This window comes from Oncorhynchus keta, unplaced genomic scaffold (assembly GCF_023373465.1).
Source record: "Oncorhynchus keta strain PuntledgeMale-10-30-2019 unplaced genomic scaffold, Oket_V2 Un_contig_3930_pilon_pilon, whole genome shotgun sequence".
Classification (NCBI taxonomy): domain Eukaryota; kingdom Metazoa; phylum Chordata; class Actinopteri; order Salmoniformes; family Salmonidae; genus Oncorhynchus; species Oncorhynchus keta.
In genome coordinates, this window is record NW_026287508.1 from 33,156 (window position 1) to 52,500 (window position 19,345).

The following is a 19,345-nucleotide window of genomic DNA, read 5'->3' on the forward strand; positions in this document are numbered from 1 at the left end:
AGCTACCTCATCATATCCTCTTATTAGGACCTCACCTTTTACCAGCTACCTCATCATATCCTCCTATTAGGACCTCACTAGTGGGTCAATTTTGAGAGGCTTCACTCTGCATACAGCTCCAGTACCTGTGTCATCTGGTCGTTCTCTACACTGGCCTCGCAGGCAGGCAGCACAGCCTCCAGAACATGAAGGGCCAGGAGACGAGTTCTCAGGTTGCCCACCAGAGGGACTCCTACATAACAAACAACAATAACACGTGTTGTTAAGTGTTATTATTAAGTTAATAAGTGTCATTGAAAAGCAAAAAAAAAAAAGGAACAAATATTACGCAAATTAGGTGCTAAGCGACATTAAGACATTCCCAAAAGCCAGGCACTCGTGTGAGTTTGAAAGTTTTAAAAAAGTGTTTAATGAACGGGCTAAGACACGATTCAAATAAACCTTCATCCGTTTGACCTGACCTTTGACAGAAATAACATAACGAAAGGAAGACACTGGTGAAAATGGAGGCTTGTGTAAATGTCCTTACTACCTCTGACCTGAAGTCGGTCAGGATGTATATTAAATGGTTGGCTGTGCTGGTGCATATTTAACCCATATTGAAGTCGATGTAAAGTCTAAACTTACAAGTACAGACTGCCGATTTTCATAATGCATTTGAACTGTACAAATACAGTTGATTGGACCGTACCTGAGCAGCATTTCTGTGCAGCGATGTTGAGCAGCACCTCTGTCCACTTTGGAGAAGACATCTTGGATTGGATGGCCTTGGAGGAGACGACTCGCCTCAGGAACACCAGGAAGTCTCCCAGGTGAAGCTCTGCTGTGTGCTGCTTACGCACCAAGGCTATGGAACACATCAACAACAACAACAACATATTACAGAGTGAAGCTCTACAGGGTGCTGTTTCCACTCCAACAACAACAACATATTACAGAGTGAAGCTCTACAGGGTGCTGTTTCCACTCCAACAACAACATATTACAGAGTGAAGCTCTACAGGGTGCTGTTTCCACTCCAACAACAACAACATATTACAGAGTGAAGCTCTACAGGGTGCTGTTTCCACTCCAACAACAACAACATATTACAGAGTGAAGCTCTACAGGGTGCTGTTTCCACAACCAACAACATAGCTACAGAGTGAACAACAACATATTACAGAGTGAGGCTCTACAGGGTGCTGTTTCCACTCCAACAACATATTACAGAGTGAAGCTCTACAGGGTGCTGTTTCCACTCAACAACAACAACAACAACATATTACAGAGTGAAGCAATATTTTCTACAGGGTGCTGTTTCCACTCCAACAACAACAACAACAACATATTACAGAGTGAAGCTCTACAGGGTGCTGTTTTAAACAACAACAACAACAACAACATATTACAATCATATTACAGAGTGAAGCTCTACAGGGTGCTGTTCCCAACATATTCCAACAACAACAACAACATATTACAGAGTGAAGCTCTACAGGGTGCTGTTTCCACTCCAACAACAACAACATATTACAGAGTGAAGCTTTCTACAGGGTGCTGTTTCCACTCCATATTAACAACAACAACAACAACATATTACAGAGTGAAGCTCTACAGGGTGCTGTTTCCACTCCAACACAACAACATATTACAGAGTGAAGCTCTACAGGGTGCTGTTTCCACTCAACAACAACAACAACATATTACAGAGTGAAGCTCTACAGGGTGCTGTTTCCACTCCAACAACCATTACAACAGGTGCTGTTTCCACAACAACAACATATTACAGAGTGAAGCTCTACAGGGTGCTGTTTCCACTCCAACAACAACAACAACATATTACAGAGTGAAGCTCTACAGGGTGCTGTTTCCACTCCAACAACAACAACATATTACAGAGTGAAGCTCTACAGGGTGCTGTTTCCACTCCAACAACAACAACAACATATTACAGAGTGTAGCTCTACAGGGTGCTGTTTCCACTCCAACAACAACAACAACATATTACAGAGTGAAGCTCTACAGGGTGCTGTTTCCACTCCAACAACAACACCATAGCTTAACACCAAGTTAACTTTCTGAACATTCGAGACGTGTAGTCCGCTTGTCATTCAATTTCCTTGCATTAGCGTAGCCTTTTCTGCCAACAGTAGCCTGTCAACTATGTGTCTGTCTATCCCTGTTTCACTCTCTGCACAGATCATACAAACGCTCCACATGGCCGCGTTGCCCACCCTAAGTGGTCCCAGCTGCGTCTCCCACGTGGAGTTCCAGGTCTTGGTTTTAGCCTCTGGAACTGCCAACAACAAGGCAGATTCATCTCAGCCTATGCCTCCCTCCAGTCCCTTGACTTCTTGGCACTGACGTTAAAACATGGATCACCACAGATAACACTGCTACTCCTACTGTCTCTCCTCGTCCGCCCACGTGTTCTCGCAACAACAGACTTCTGGTACGGGGTGGTGGCACTGGGATCCTCATCTCTCCCAAGTGGTCTTTCTCTCTTTCTCCCTTACCCATCTGTCTATTGCTAACTCCTTTGAATTCCATGCTGTCACAGTTACCAGCCCTTTCAGAGTGATGATGCTCACTTACCTTAACATCCTTATCATTTATCGCCCTCCAGGTTCCTGGAGAGTTCATCAATGAGCTTGATGCCTTGTAAGCTCCTTTCCTGAGGACGGCTCACAACTCACAGTTCTGGGCTCGACTGTTTAACCTCCCCACGTCTACCTTTGACTCATTCCTCTCTGCCTCCTTCTTTCAGGGTGCTCTCCTCTTGACCTCACCCTCTCAACCATATCACAAGCAGTGCAATACGCTGACCTCATCTTTACTAGATGCTGTTCTTCCACTAACCTCATTGCAACCTATTACACTAGTGATCCTTTTCCCAGGGTGCTCTCATCCAACACTTCCCACAACTGCCCCTATATTATCAGAGTCCCAACTTTTCGCTCTCTCTCCCAGGCTGCTGTTTCCTCTTCCATCCTATCTTCTCTTCCCTCTGCTCAAACTTTCTCCAACCTATCTCCTGATTCTGCCTCCTCAACCCTCCTCTCCTCCCTTACTGCATCCTTTGACTCCCTATGTCCCCTATCCTCCAGGCCGGCTCGGTCCTCCCTCCCGGTCCTGGCTTGACCACTCATTGCGAGCTCACAGAACATATCCGGGCACAGAATGAGGCTCGTTTTAATCCCTGGGTGCATCCTTTCACTCCAACACTCAACATTTTACTCCTCTGTCTCTGCAGGGTAAAGCCACTTTCTACCATTCTAAATTCCAAGCACATATTAACAGAGTGAAGCTCTTTGCCAGGGTCCTCCTTCCTGAATCCTCCGACTCCCACCTCCCTCCTAAACCCCTCTCTGCAGATGACTTCCAACAACAACCATTTTGAAAGTGAAGGTCGATGACATCCGATCCTTTGCTGTCAAACGACACCGCTGGTTCTGCTCATATTACAGAGTGACCCTATGCTCTGACCTCTTTCTCCCTCTCTCTCCAGATATTACAGAGTGAAGCTCTACAGGGGGCCCAACAACCTGCCCGCTTGACCCTATCCCCTCCTCTCTTCTCCAGACCATTTCCGGAGACCTTCTCCCTTACCTCACCTCGCTCATCAACTCATCCCTGACCGCTGGACGTCCCTCCAGATGTCTTCAAGGTGCTGTTGCACCCCTTCTGAAAAAAACAACATATTCAGAGTGAACAACTACAGACCAGTATCCCTCTCTTTCCACTCCAAAACTCTTGAGCGTGCCGTCCTGCTGGCCAGCTCTACCAACATATACAGAGTGAAGCTCTCAGAATGCTTTTGATCCAAATCAGTCAGGTTTCAAGACTATTCAACTGAAGACTCTCAGGGTGCTGTTTCACTCCAACAACAACACATATTACAAGTGAAGCTCTCCTCTGGGTCATCCTTCTAGACCATCGGCTGCCATATTACAGAGTGAACCAACAGGTCCTGTTTCCACCCAACTCCAACATATTACAGAGTGAAGCCACGGGTGCTGTTTCCACTCCTACCTGACAGGTCGCTTACAGGTGGCTCTGGCAGGTGCTGTTTCACTCCAACTCACCACTGGTGTCCCCAGGGGCTCTTTCAGAGTGCCTCTACAGGGTGCTGTTTCTCGCTATACACCAAGTCACATATTACAGAGTGAACCTCACATGGTCTCTCCTATCATTGCTATGCAGACAACACAACAATTAATCTTCTCCTTTCCCCCTACTGATGACCAGGTGGCGTTTCGCATCTCAACATGTCTGGCAGACATATTCAGTGTGGCTGACGGATCACCACCTCAACTGAACAACAATTACGGAGCTCCTCTTCCTCCCAGGACTGCCCGTTCCATGATCTTATCACGGTTGACAACTCCATTGTTTCCTCCCAACTAAGAACCTTGGCGTATCCTACAACACCCTACAGGGTGCGTTTCTCAACTAACATCATATTACAGAGTGAAGCTCTACAGGTGCTGCTCTACAACATCCAACAACAACATATTACACAGGAAGCTCGGCGCAGGTCCACTCCAGGCACTTGTCATCAACAACATATTACTGAACTCGCTGTTGGCTGGCTCCCTGCTTGTGCCATTAAACCCTACAACTATCCAGAAGTGCAGCCCAGGGTGCTGTTTCAACCTTCCCAAGTTCTTACACGTCACCCCGCTCCTCTCCACTGGGTGCTGTTTCGCATCCAACACAAGACCATGGTGTACGGAGCTGTGAACGGCACCTCACATACCTCCAGGCTCTGCTCAGGCCCTTCCACCCAAACAAGGGCACAACATATTCATCCACCTCTGGCCTGTTTCGCCTCCCTACCACTGAGTGAAGTACAGTTGCTGTTTCCAGCCCAAGTCAAAACATATTACAGAGTGGCTCCCCAGGGTGGAACAAACTTCCACGCCAACAACAGTCAATCAACATATTCAGAGTGAGACACCTGAAACCCAACTTCAACAATACCTATTACAGGGTGAAGCTCTACAGGGTGCTGTTTCACCCCAACAACAACAAACAGATGCAAGTGGCTGTTCCACTGGTTGTCATAAGGTGTAACAATAAATTTGTAAGTCGCTCTGGATAAGGTGCTGTTTCCTAAATCCAACTTAAATGTAAATGTAACATATTACAGAGTGAAGCTCTACAGGGTGCTGTTTCCACTCCAACAACAACAACAACATATTACAGAGTGAAGCTCTACAGGGTGCTGTTTCCACTCCAACAACAACAACATATTACAGAGTGAAGCTCTACAGGGTGCTGTTTCCACAACAACAACAACAACAACAACAAACATATTACAGAGTGAAGCTCTACAGGGTGCTGTTTCCACAACAACAACAACATATTACAGAGTGAAGCTCTACAGGGTGCTGTTTCCACTCCAACAACAACAACATATTACAGAGTGAAGCTCTACAGGGTGCTGTTTCCACTCCAACAACAACAACAACATATTACAGAGTGAAGCTCTACAGGGTGCTGTTTCCACTCCAACAACAACAACAACAACAACAACATATTACAGAGTGAAGCTCTCCAGGGTGCTGTTGCAAAACAATGACGTCATGTCTGATTGCGGCCATCTTTATGCCACTTCACCACTACCATCTGTATTGACTTTAGAAGTTCCAGGGGAAAATCTATTTGAAAAAAAAAAAAAACGATCAAGCCAATCAACCGATTCCAGTCAGCCAAATCACTAGTAACCTTTCCATCACTCTTCCACCCATCCTGGCAGACAATCCTCCTCCTAATGTATTAAATCATCATTCAAATAGCACTATTACTTGATCCAAAGAGACTTCCTGTCAATGCTGCATGACACACAGTCCTCCTCCCACCTCTGAAGTCTGTCTTCTCTGGGTCGGCTCCATCCTCAGACTTCTTGTCCTGGTTCTCCTGGTTCTTCCCCGGGTCGGCAGTGAGCAGGCTGACTCCTGCCTGGGACAGAAGGTTCTTCAGCTGGCTACACAGCAAGTCCAACAGGGACTGGACCACCTTGGGTCCTAGCTTGTCTGCGTACGTCCTGGAGACACAGAGACACGGAGACACAGAGACACGGAGACACAGAGACAAGTCAGTCACACAGAGACAGAAACATGCATCAACAGTCTTTCTGTGTAGGGGTTTCATGATTGCGCCCCCTACAGGACTAAGAATCATACTCGAAGGACAATGTCATATTGAAAGTCCTTTTTTAATCCAGGAATAGGCTTCATCTGGACCCGGGAAACCGGCCCTATAGATAAACCAGACACGACGCATCTGACGACACACAAATACGTAACATAGATGAACAGTTTTGTTAGTGCAGAGAGCCCTGTCTTACCCGGTGCTGATGGCCAGTATCTGCAGTAGTCGTGTGGAGGCCACCTTCAGGGCAGTGCTGAGCTGAGACACCCCTGGTTTCTGTAGCAGCTGGAGTGGTTGTCCCAGCAGGGTTTCTGTGCCACACAGCTGTGACAGCACATTGAGGAGGCCACTGGATATGGCCAGGGACACGTCCACAGACTGGTAACGCACGCTCAGGGCAAACACTGTCACCAGCAGGAGGCGCTGCTGGGCCTCTGGAACGAGGGAAAGGGGGTGAGAAAAAAAGAGGGGGGGGGGGAGATACCGAGTCAGTTGTCCAACTGAATGGGGTCAACTGAAATGTGTCTTTCCGCATCGGGACGGGGGAGAGAGAGGGAGACGACGGTGAGAGGCAAACGAGGAAAAGGGGAGTTACTCTATAGCGGTGGTCTTCAACTACGTCCTGAAGAACTACTGGCTGCGCAGACTTGCTGTGTTTACTGCGGCAGTAAACTGGGGCGGCGAGTTCAAACCCCCGAGCTGACAAGGTACAAATCTGTCGTTCTGCCCCCTGAACCCACTGTTCCCAGGCCGTCATTGAAAATAAGAATATGTTCTTAACTGACTTGCCTGGTTAAATAAAGGTGTAAAAAAAATATATATATATAAAAAAATAAAAAATAAAAAAAAAAAAACTGCAGGGCTGGACCGAAAGCCTGCGCACACAGTTGTTCTCCAGGACCTGTATAGAAGAACCCTGCTTTGTAATGACGTGATGTTCACCTATGTGATGCTTGTTGGCCTGCAGGGCTCTCTCCAGAGTGACAGACAGCTGCTGGTAGATCTTATGCACGGCTGTCTGGATGTCCATCTGCAGGCTCCGCTTGGCTGCGTTAACACCGTCCTGAACCCACACAACATCATTAGGAGACAGACACATCCTGTCCTGAACCAACAACATCATTAGGAGACAGACACTTCCTGTCCTGAACCAACACAACATCATTAGGAGACAGACACATAATAATAATATAATATATGCCATTTAGACTGACGCATCCTTTATCCAAAGACTTACAGTCATGTGCATACATTCTACGTATGGGTGGTCCCGGGAACGAACCAACATACCCTGGCGACACATGCTCTACCAACTGAGCCACAGAAGGACCACATCCTGTCCTGAACCACACAACATCATTAGGAGACAGACACATCCTGTCCTGAACCCACACAACATCATTAGGAGACAGACACATCCTGTCCTGAACCCACACAACATCATTAGGAGACAGACACATCCTGTCCTGAACCACACAACATCATTAGGAGACAGACACATCCTGTCCTGAACCATCATTAGGAGACAGACACATCCTGTCCTGAACCAACAACATCATTAGGAGACAGACACATCCTGTCCTGAACCCACACAACATCATTAGGAGACAGACACATCCTGTCCTGAACCCACACAACATCATTAGGAGACAGACACATCCTGTCCTGAACCAACACAACATCATTAGGAGACAGACACATCCTGTCCTGAACCAACAACATCATTAGGAGACAGACACATCCTGTCCTGAACCAACAACATCATTAGGAGACAGACACATCCTGTCCTGAACCAACAACATCATTAGGAGACAGACACATCCTGTCCTGAACCAACAACATCATTAGGAGACAGACACATCCTGTCCTGAACCAACAACATCATTAGGAGACAGACACATCCTGTCCTGAACCAACACAACATCATTAGGAGACAGACACATCCTGTCCTGAACCCACACAACATCATTAGCAGACAGACACATAATAATAATATAATATATGCCATTTAGCTGACGACAGAGCACTTACAGTCATGTGTGCAACCTCATTCCCGGGAATCGAGACACTACCCTGCGTTACAAGCGCCATGCTCTACAAACTGAGCCACAGAAGGACACATCCTGTCCTGAACCACACAACATCATTAGGAGACAGACACATCCTGTCCTGAACCACACAACATCATTAGGAGACAGACACATCCTGTCCTGAACCACACAACATCATTAGGAGACAGACACATCCTGTCCTGAACCCACACAACATCATTAGGAGACAGACACATCCTGTCCTGAACCAACACAACATCATTAGGAGACAGACACATCCTGTCCTGAACCCACACAACATCATTAGGAGACAGACACATCCTGTCCTGAACCCACACAACATCATTAGGAGACAGACACATCCTGTCCTGAACCCACACAACATCATTAGGAGACAGACACATCCTGTCCTGAACCAACACAACATCATTAGGAGACAGACACATCCTGTCCTGAACCAACAACATCATTAGGAGACAGACACATCCTGTCCTGAACCAACAACATCATTAGGAGACAGACAGACACATCCTGTCCTGAACCATCATTAGGAGACAGACACATCCTGTCCTGAACCAACAACATCATTAGGAGACAGACAGACACATCCTGTCCTGAACCCAAACAACATCATTAGGAGACAGACACATCCTGTCCTGAACCAACACAACATCATTAGGAGACAGACACATCCTGTCCTGAACCAACACAACATCATTAGGAGACAGACACATCCTGTCCTGAACCAACAACATCATTAGGAGACAGACACATCCTGTCCTGAACCCACACAACATCATTAGGAGACAGACACATCCTGTCCTGAACCATCATTAGGAGACAGACACATCCTGTCCTGAACCAACAACATCATTAGGAGACAGACACATCCTGTCCTGAACCAACACAACATCATTAGGAGACAGACACATCCTGTCCTGAACCATCATTAGGAGACAGACACATCCTGTCCTGAACCAACATTAGGAGACAGACACATCCTGTCCTGAACCATCATTAGGAGACAGACACATCCTGTCCTGAACCATCATTGAGACAGACACATCCTGTCCTGAACCATCATTAGGAGACAGACACATCCTGTCCTGAACCAACACAACATCATTAGGAGACAGACACATCCTGTCCTGAACCATCATTAGGAGACAGACACATCCTGTCCTGAACCAACACAACATCATTAGGAGACAGACACATCCTGTCCTGAACCAACATTAGGAGACAGACACATCCTGTCCTGAACCATCATTAGGAGACAGACACATCCTGTCCTGAACCAACACAACATCATTAGGAGACAGACACATCCTGTCCTGAACCAACATTAGGAGACAGACACATCCTGTCCTGAACCAACACAACATCATTAGGACACTGGTAACATCATGGTAATATACACTGGTAACATCATGTTAATATACCACTGGTAACATCATGTTAATATACCACTGGTAACATCATGGTAATATACCACTGGTAACATCATGGTAATATACCACTGGTAACATCATGTTAATATACCACTGGTAACATCATGTTAATATACCACTGGTAACATCATGGTAATATACCACTGGTAATATACCACTGGTAACATCATGTTAATATACCACTGGTAACATCATGGTAATATACCACTGGTAACATCATGTTAATATACCACTGGTAACATCATGTTAATATACCACTGGTAACATCATGTTAATATACCACTGGTAACATCATGTTAATATACCACTGGTAACATCATGTTAATATACCACTGGTAACATCATGTTAATATACCACTGGTAACATCATGTTAATATACCACTGGTAACATCATGTTAATATACCACTGGTAACATCATGTTAATATACCACTGGTAACATCATGGTAATATACCACTGGTAACATCATGGTAATATACCACTGGTAACATCATGTTAATATACCACTGGTAACATGTTAATATACCACTGGTAACATCATGTTAATATACCACTGGTAACATCATGTTAATATACCACTGGTAACATCATGTTAATATACCACTGGTAACATCATGTTAATATACCACTGGTAACATCATGGTAATATACCACTGGTAACATCATGGTAATATACCACTGGTAACATCATGTTAATATACCACTGGTAACATCATGTTAATATACCACTGGTAACATCATGGTAATATACCACTGGTAACATCATGTTAATATACCACTGGTAACATCATGTTAATATACCACTGGTAACATCATGTTATTATACCACTGGTAACATCATGGTAATATACCACTGGTAACATCATGTTAATATACCACTGGTAACATGTTAATATACCACTGGTAACATCATGGTAATATACCACTGGTAATATACCACTGGTAACATCATGGTAATATACCACTGGTAACATCATGGTAATATACCACTGGTAATATACCACTGGTAACATCATGGTAATATACCACTGGTAACATCATGGTAATATACCACTGGTAATATACCACTGGTAACATCATGTTAATATACCACTGGTAACATCATGTTAATATACCACTGGTAACATCATGTTAATATACCACTGGTAACATGTTAATATACCACTGGTAACATCATGTTAATATACCACTGGTAATATCATGTTAATATACCACTGGTAACATCATGTTAATATACCACTGGTAACATAATGTTAATATACCACTGGTAACATCATGTTAATATACCACTGGTAACATCATGTTAATATACTACTGGTAACATCATGTTAATATACCACTGGTAATATACCACTGGTAACATCATGTTAATATACCACTGGTAACATCATGTTAATATACCACTAGTAACATCATGTTAATATACCACTGGTAACATCATGTTAATATACCACTGGTAACATCATGTTAATATACCACTAGTAACATCATGTTAATATACCACTGGTAACATCATGTTAATATACCACTGGTAACATGTTAATATACCACTGGTAACATCATGTTAATATACCACTGGTAATATCATGTTAATATACCACTGGTAACATCATGTTAATATACCACTGGTAACATCATGTTAATATACCACTGGTAACATCATGTTAATATACCACTGGTAACATCATGTTAATATACCACTGGTAACATCATGGTAATATACCACTGGTAACATCATGTTAATATACCACTGGTAATATACCACTGGTAACATCATGTTAATATACCACTGGTAACATCATGTTAATATACCACTGGTAACATCATGTTAATATACCACTGGTAACATCATGTTAATATACCACTAGTAACATCATGTTAATATACCACTAGTAACATCATGTTAATATACCACTGGTAACATCATGTTAATATACCACTGGTAACATCATGTTAATATACCACTGGTAACATCATGTTAATATACCACTGGTAACATCATGTTAATATACCACTGGTAACATCATGTTAATATACCACTGGTAACATCATGGTAATATACCACTGGTAATATACCACTGGTAACATCATGGTAATATACCACTGGTAACATCATGTTAATATACCACTGGTAACATCATGTTAATATACCACTGGTAACATCATGTTAATATACCACTGGTAACATCATGTTAATATACCACTGGTAACATCATGGTAATATACCACTGGTAACATCATGTTAATATACCACTGGTAATATACCACTGGTAACATCATGGTAATATACCACTGGTAACATCATGTTAATATACCACTGGTAACATCATGTTAATATACCACTGGTAACATCATGTTAATATACCACTGGTAACATCATGTTAATATACCACTGGTAACATCATGGTAATATACCACTGGTAACATCATGTTAATATACCACTGGTAACATCATGTTAATATACCACTGGTAACATCATGTTAATATACCACTGGTAACATCATGTTAATATACCACTGGTAACATCATGTTAATATACCACTGGTAATATACCACTGGTAACATCATGTTAATATACCACTGGTAACATCATGGTAATATACCACTGGTAACATCATGTTAATATACCACTGGTAACATCATGTTAATATACCACTGGTAACAAACATCATGTTAATATACCACTGGTAACATCATGTTAATATACCACTGGTAACATCATGTTAATATACCACTGGTAACATCATGTTAATATACCACTGGTAACATCATGTTAATATACCACTGGTAACATCATGTTAATATACCACTGGTATCATGTTAATATACCACTGGTAACATCATGGTAATATACCACTGGTAACATCATGGTAATATACCACTGGTAACATCATGTTAATATACCACTGGTAACATCATGTTAATATACCACTGGTAACATCATGGTAATATACCACTGGTAACATCATGTTAATATACCACTGGTAACATCATGTTAATATACCACTGGTAACATCATGTTAATATACCACTGGTAACATCATGTTAATATACCACTGGTAACATCATGTTAATATACCACTGGTAACATCATGTTAATATACCACTGGTAACATCATGTTAATATACCACTGGTAACATCATGTTAATATACCACTGGTAACATCATGTTAATATACCACTGGTAACATCATGTTAATATACCACTGGTAACATCATGTTAATATACCACTGGTAACATCATGTTATTATACCACTGGTAACATCATGGTAATATACCACTGGTAACATCATGTTAATATACCACTGGTAACATGTTAATATACCACTGGTAACATCATGTTAATATACCATCTGGTAATATACCACTGGTAACATCATGTTAATATACCACTGGTAACATCATGTTAATATACCACTGGTAATATACCACTGGTAACATCATGGTAATATACCACTGGTATCATGGTAATATACCACTGGTAATATACCACTGGTAACATCATGTGGTAATCATGTTAATATACCACTGGTAACATCATGTTAATATACCACTGGTAACATGTTAATATACCACTGGTAACATCATGTTAATATACCACTGGTAACATCATGTTAATATACCACTGGTAACATCATGTTAATATACCACTGGTAACATCATGTTAATATACCACTGGTAACATAATGTTAATATACCACTGGTAACATCATGTTAATATACCACTGGTAACATCATGTTAATATACCACTAGTAACATCATGTTAATATACCACTGGTAATATACCACTGGTAACATCATGTTAATATAGCACTAGTAACATCATGTTAATATACCACTAGTAACATCATGTTAATATACCACTAGTAACATCATGTTAATATACCACTGGTAACATGTTAATATACCACTGGTAACATCATGTTAATATACCACTGGTAATATCATGTTAATATACCACTGGTAACATCATGTTAATATACCACTGGTAACATCATGTTAATATACCACTGGTAACATCATGTTAATATACCACTGGTAACATCATGGTAATATACCACTGGTAACATCATGTTAATATACCACTGGTAATATACCACTGGTAACATCATGGTAATATACCACTGGTAACATCATGTTAATATACCACTAGTAACATCATGTTAATATACCACTAGTAACATCATGTTAATATACCACTGGTAACATGTTAATATACCACTGGTAACATCATGTTAATATACCACTGGTAATATCATGTTAATATACCACTGGTAACATCATGTTAATATACCACTGGTAACATCATGTTAATATACCACTGGTAACATCATGTTAATATACCACTGGTAACATCATGGTAATATACCACTGGTAACATCATGTTAATATACCACTGGTAACATATACCACTGGTAATATACCACTGGTAACATCATGTTAATATACCACTGGTAACATCATGTTAATATACCACTGGTAACATCATGTTAATATACCACTGGTAACATCATGTTAATATACCACTGGTAACATCATGTTAATATACCACTGGTAACATCATGTTAATATATACTGGTAATATACCACTGGTAACATCATGGTAATATACCACTGGTAACATCATGTTAATATACCACTGGTAATATCATGTTAATATACCACTGGTAACATCATGGTAATATACCACTGGTATATACCACTGGTAACATCATGTTAATATACCACTGGTAACATCATGTAATATACCACTGGTAACATCATGTTAATATACCACTGGTAACATCATGTTAATATACCACTGGTAACATCATGGTTAATATACCACTGGTAACATCATGTTAATATACCACTGTTAATATCATGGTAATATACCACTGGTAACATCATGTTAATATACCACTGGTAACATCATGTTAATATACCACTGGTAACATCATGTTAATATACCACTGGTAACATCATGTTAATATACCACTGGTAACATCATGTTAATATACCACTGGTAACATCATGGTAATATAACTGGTATCATGTTAATATACCACTGGTAACATCATGGTAATATACCACTGGTAACATAATTTTAATATACCACTGGTAACATCATGGTAATATACCACTGGTAACATCATGTTAATATACCACTGGTAACATCATGTTAATATACCACTGGTAACATCATGTTAATATACCACTGGTAATATACCACTGGTAACATCATGTTAATATACCACTGGTAACATCATACCTGGTAGTGGTGTACCTGAACACTCTCTCCCTAGTCCCCCCCATACCTCTGTTGTTGAACACTCTCTCCCTAGACCTGTACCTGGATGGTCTCTCCTAGTCCCCCGTACCTGGTAGCGTTGAACCTGAACACTCTCTCCCTAGTCCCTCCTGTACCTGGTAGCGTTGTACCTGAACACTCTCTCCCTAGTCCCTCCCCCTGGTAGCGTTGTACCTGAACACTCTCTCCCTAGTCCCCCCGTCTGGTAGCGTTGTGACCTGAACACTCTCTCCCTAGTCCTCCCGTCCCGTTGTACCTGAACACTCTCTCCCTAGTCCCTCCCCAGCTGGAGCGTTGTACCTGAACACTCTCTCCTAGTCCCTCCCGACCTGGTAGCGTTGTACCTGAACACTCCCTCTCCTGGTAGCGTTGTAGTCCCTAGTCTGTTGTACCTGTAACCTGAACACTCTCTCCCTAGTCCCCCGTACCTGGTAGCGTTGTACCTGAACACTCTCTCCCTAGTCCCCCCGTACCTGAGCGTTGTACCTGAACACTCTCTCCCTCGTCCCCGTACCTGAACCACTCTCTCTCTCCCTAGTCCCTGTTACCTGGTAGCGTTGTACCTGAACACTCTCTCCCTAGTCCCTCCCTGTACCTGGTAGCGTTGTACCTGAACACTCTCTCCCTAGTCCCTCCCCTGGTGCGTTGTACCTGAACACTCTCTCCTCGTCCCCGTACCTGAACACTCTCTCCCTAGTCCCCCGTACCTGAACACTCTCTCCCTAGTCCCCGTACCTGGTAGTGGTGTAGCTGGACATTCTCTCCCTTCAGTCCCCGGTGCCCACAGTCCCTAGACCAGGAAACATCCAGCCAGGAACTGTAACCTGACGGAGGTCAGGAGGGAGGTGGACTGGAAGCGACGCTAGGGCTGGGTCGACTTCCTGGTCCGCTCCCACCACCTCCTGCAGCCTGGCTACTCTTCTCCTCCATCCCAGAGATCAGCACCACGATCTGGTGTAGAGCCTCCAGACGCAGCTGGAGAAAACATTGACACACATTAGTCCTAGATGACTCTGTACCGTAACACCCTGTTCTGTTCTTGACATTGACTCTGTACCGTAACACCTGTTCTGTATATAGTCTCCACATTGACTCTGTACCGTAATACCCTGTATATGCCTCCACATTGACTCTGTATGGTTCTCAGCCCTGTATATGCCTCCACTTTGACTCTGTTGATGGTTCTCAGCTCTGTTCTGTTGTCCTCATTGACTCTGGATCTGTTCTCAGCTCCTGTTCTGTTGTTGATCTATGACCAGGATGGTTCTGTTCTGTTGTTGATATATGACCTGTCAGCCCTGTTCTGTTGTTGATCTATGACCAGGATGGTTCTCAGCCCTGTTCTGTTGTTGATCTATGACCAGGATGGTTCTCAGCCCTGTTCTGTTGTCTGATCTATGACCAGGATGGTTTAGCCTCAGCCCTGTTCTGTTGTGAATGACCAGGATGGTCTCTGTTGTTGATATATGACCAGGATGGTTCTCACCTCTGTAGCCCTGTATATGTCCACTGTTGATATATATGACCAGGATGGTTCTATAATCTCCAGGATTGTTCTCAGCCCTGTTCTGTTGTTGATATATGACCAGGATGGTTTCAGCCCTGTTCTGTTGTTGATCTATGACCAGGATGGTTCTCAGCCCTGTTCTGTTGTTGATATATGACCAGGATGGTTCTCCACATTGACTCTGTTCTGTTGTACCCCTGATATATGACCAGGATGGTTCTCAGCCCTGTTCTGTTATGATCTATGACCATGGATGGTTCTCCACTATTGACCAGGACCTCAGCCCTGTTCTGTTGTTGATCTATGACCAGGATGGTTATAACCTCCAGCCCTGTTCTGTACTGTTGTATATAGCCTCACATTGACCAGGATGGTTAACAGCCCTGTTCTGTTGTTGATATATGACCATTGGATGGTTCTCAGCTCTGTTCTGTTGTTGATATATGACCATGATGGTCTCCCAGTTCTGTTGACCAGGATGGTTCTCAGCTCTGTTCTGTTGTTGATATATGACCAGGAGCCTCTGTTCTGTATCTATGACCAGGATGGTTCTCAGCCCTGTTCTGTTGTGAATTGATAGTTCTAGTTGACCAGGATGGTTCTCAGCTCTGTGTTGTTGATATATAGCAGGATGGTTCTCAGCCCTGTTCATTGACTCTATCACCAGGATGGTTAATAGCCCTGTTCTGTTGTCCACATTGACCAGGATGGTTCTCAGCCCTGTTCTGTTGTTGATCATGACCAGGATGGTTCTCACCTCAGCCCTGTTCTGATATATAGTTCTCAGCCCTGTTCTGTTGTTGATCTATGACCAGGATGGTTCTCAGCCCTGTTCTGTTGTTGATCTATAGACCATATGGTTCTCACCTCACCCTGTTCTGTTCTTGACTATGACTCATGTTCTCACCCTGTATATTTGACATTGACTCAGGATGGTCAGCCCTGTTCTGTTGTTGATCTATGACCAGGATGGATCAGCCCTGTTCTGTTGTTGATCTATGACCAGGATGGTTCTCAGCCCTGTTCTGTTGTTGATCTATGACCCATTGGATGTTCTGTTCTCATGACCAGGATACCGGTTCTCAGCCCTGTTCTGTTGTTGATCTATACTGTAACCCCTGTTCTGTCTTGTGGATGGATCAGCCCTGTTATGTTGATCTATGACCAGGATGGTTCTCAGCCCTGTTCTGTTCCACATCTATGACCAGGATGGTTCTGTAACAGCCCTGTTCTGTTGTTGACATTATGACCACCCTGATGGTTCTCATTGACCAGGACCAGCCCTGTTCTGTTGTTGATATATGACCAGGATGGTTCTCAGCCCTGTTCTGTTGTTGATCTATGACCTGGATGGTTCTGCCCTGTTGATCTATGACCAGGATGGTTCTCAGCCCTGTTCTGTTGTTGATCTATGACCAGGATGGTTCTCACCTCTGTTCTGTTGTTGATCTATGACCAGGATGGTTCTCAGCCCTGTTCTGTTGTTGATATATGACCAGGATGGTTCTCAGCCCTGTTCTGTTGTTGATCTATGACCAGGATGGTTCTCACCTCAGCCCTGTTCTGTTGTTGATATATGACCAGGATGGTTCTCAGCCCTGTTCTGTTGTTGATCTATGACCAGGATGGTTCTCAGCCCTGTTCTGTTGTTGATCTATGACCAGGATGGTTCTCAGCCCTGTTCTGTTGTTGATCTATGACCAGGATGGTTCTCAGCCCTGTTCTGTTGTTGATCTATGACCAGGATGGTTCTCACCTCTGTTCTGTTGTTGATATATGACCAGGATGGTTCTCAGCCCTGTTCTGTTGTTGATCTATGACCAGGATGGTTCTCACCTCAGCCCTGTTCTGTTGTTGATATATGACCAGGATGGTTCTCAGCCCTGTTCTGTTGTTGATCTATGACCAGGATGGTTCTCAGCCCTGTTCTGTTGTTGATCTATGACCAGGATGGTTCTCAGCCCTGTTCTGTTGTTGATCTATGACCAGGATGGTTCTCAGCCCTGTTCTGTTGTTGATATATGACCAGGATGGTTCTCAGCCCTGTTCTGTTGTTGATCTATGACCAGGATGGTTCTCAGCTCTGTTCTGTTGTTGATCTATGACCAGGATGGTTCTCAGCCCTGTTCTGTTGTTGATCTAGGAGCTGTAGCTAACGCACACAGATTGCATCACTGTAGTGACAACACGACTTGAGTTCAGGTTAGCTAGCTACATAGCTGTCTTTGTTCTGTTGTTGATTATCTCACTGACCAGCCAGCTATGGTTTAACAGCCCTGTTCTGTTCTACTGAATAGAACTCAACAATCGACCAGGATTTTGGTCAATCTCAGTATCACATTTTCATTTCATTACAGTACAACGGTTTGATTTGTTTGATCTACTAGCTGACCATTGTGAGTCTGGATTTCCTTTCTAGCCCTGTTCTGTTGTTGATCTATGACCAGGATGGTTCTCAGCCTACTTTAGCAGTACTGTTCTGTTGTTGATATATGACCAGGATGGTTCTAGCGTACCTCAGCCTGTCTGTTCTGTTGTTGATCTATGACCAGGGATGGTTCTCACCTCTGGAACTTCTGTTGTTGATGATATGACCAGGATGGCTCTCACCTCTGTTCTGTTGTTGATCTATGATCCCAGGATGGTTCCCCTTCACCTACCTCTGTTCTGTTGTTGATCTATGACCAGGATGGTTCTCAGCCCTGTTCTGTTGTTGATCTATGACCACTCTCACCTTCCCCCTACTCACAAGGCAGGGACCTGGATGCTGTTCTTTCTCACTCCCCTCCAGTTCTGTTGTTGATATATGACCAGGATGGTTCTCTATCTTCTCTTCCCTCTGTTCTGTTGTTGATATATGACCATCCTTTGACTCCCTATGGTTCTCCAGCCCTGTTCTGCTGT

General features: G+C 43.2%; 1 protein-coding gene across 1 annotated transcript; it reads right to left on the bottom strand.

Annotated features, from left to right (window-relative positions):
* Positions 1 to 86: 86 nt before the first annotated feature.
* On the bottom strand, positions 87 to 15,791 carry LOC127924299 (probable E3 ubiquitin-protein ligase HERC1). Its single transcript, XM_052508908.1, has 6 exons — positions 15,670 to 15,791; positions 7,081 to 7,201; positions 6,335 to 6,572; positions 5,847 to 6,031; positions 692 to 847; positions 87 to 232 (listed from the first exon to the last, which is right to left on the bottom strand). The coding sequence occupies exons 2-6, from the start codon at positions 7,166 to 7,168 to the stop codon at positions 102 to 104; spliced, it is 798 nt and encodes a 265-aa protein (XP_052364868.1). The 5' UTR covers positions 7,169 to 7,201; positions 15,670 to 15,791; the 3' UTR covers positions 87 to 101.
* Between the last annotated feature and the right edge of the window lie 3,554 nt (positions 15,792 to 19,345).

What these genes read in the sequence shown, in the direction of transcription:
- LOC127924299 (XM_052508908.1), bottom strand. Translation starts at nt 7,168, where the DNA reads ATGGACATCCAGACAGCCGTGCATAAGATCTACCAGCAGCTGTCTGTC. An exon ending in GGCCAACAAGCATCACATAG is followed by an intron (nt 6,573 to 7,080) that starts GTGAACATCACG and finishes CCCTCGTTCCAG; the next exon opens with AGGCCCAGCAGCGCCTCCTG. An exon ending in AGAGAAGACAGACTTCAGAG is followed by an intron (nt 848 to 5,846) that starts GTGGGAGGAGGA and finishes TGTGTTCCATAG; the next exon opens with CCTTGGTGCGTAAGCAGCAC.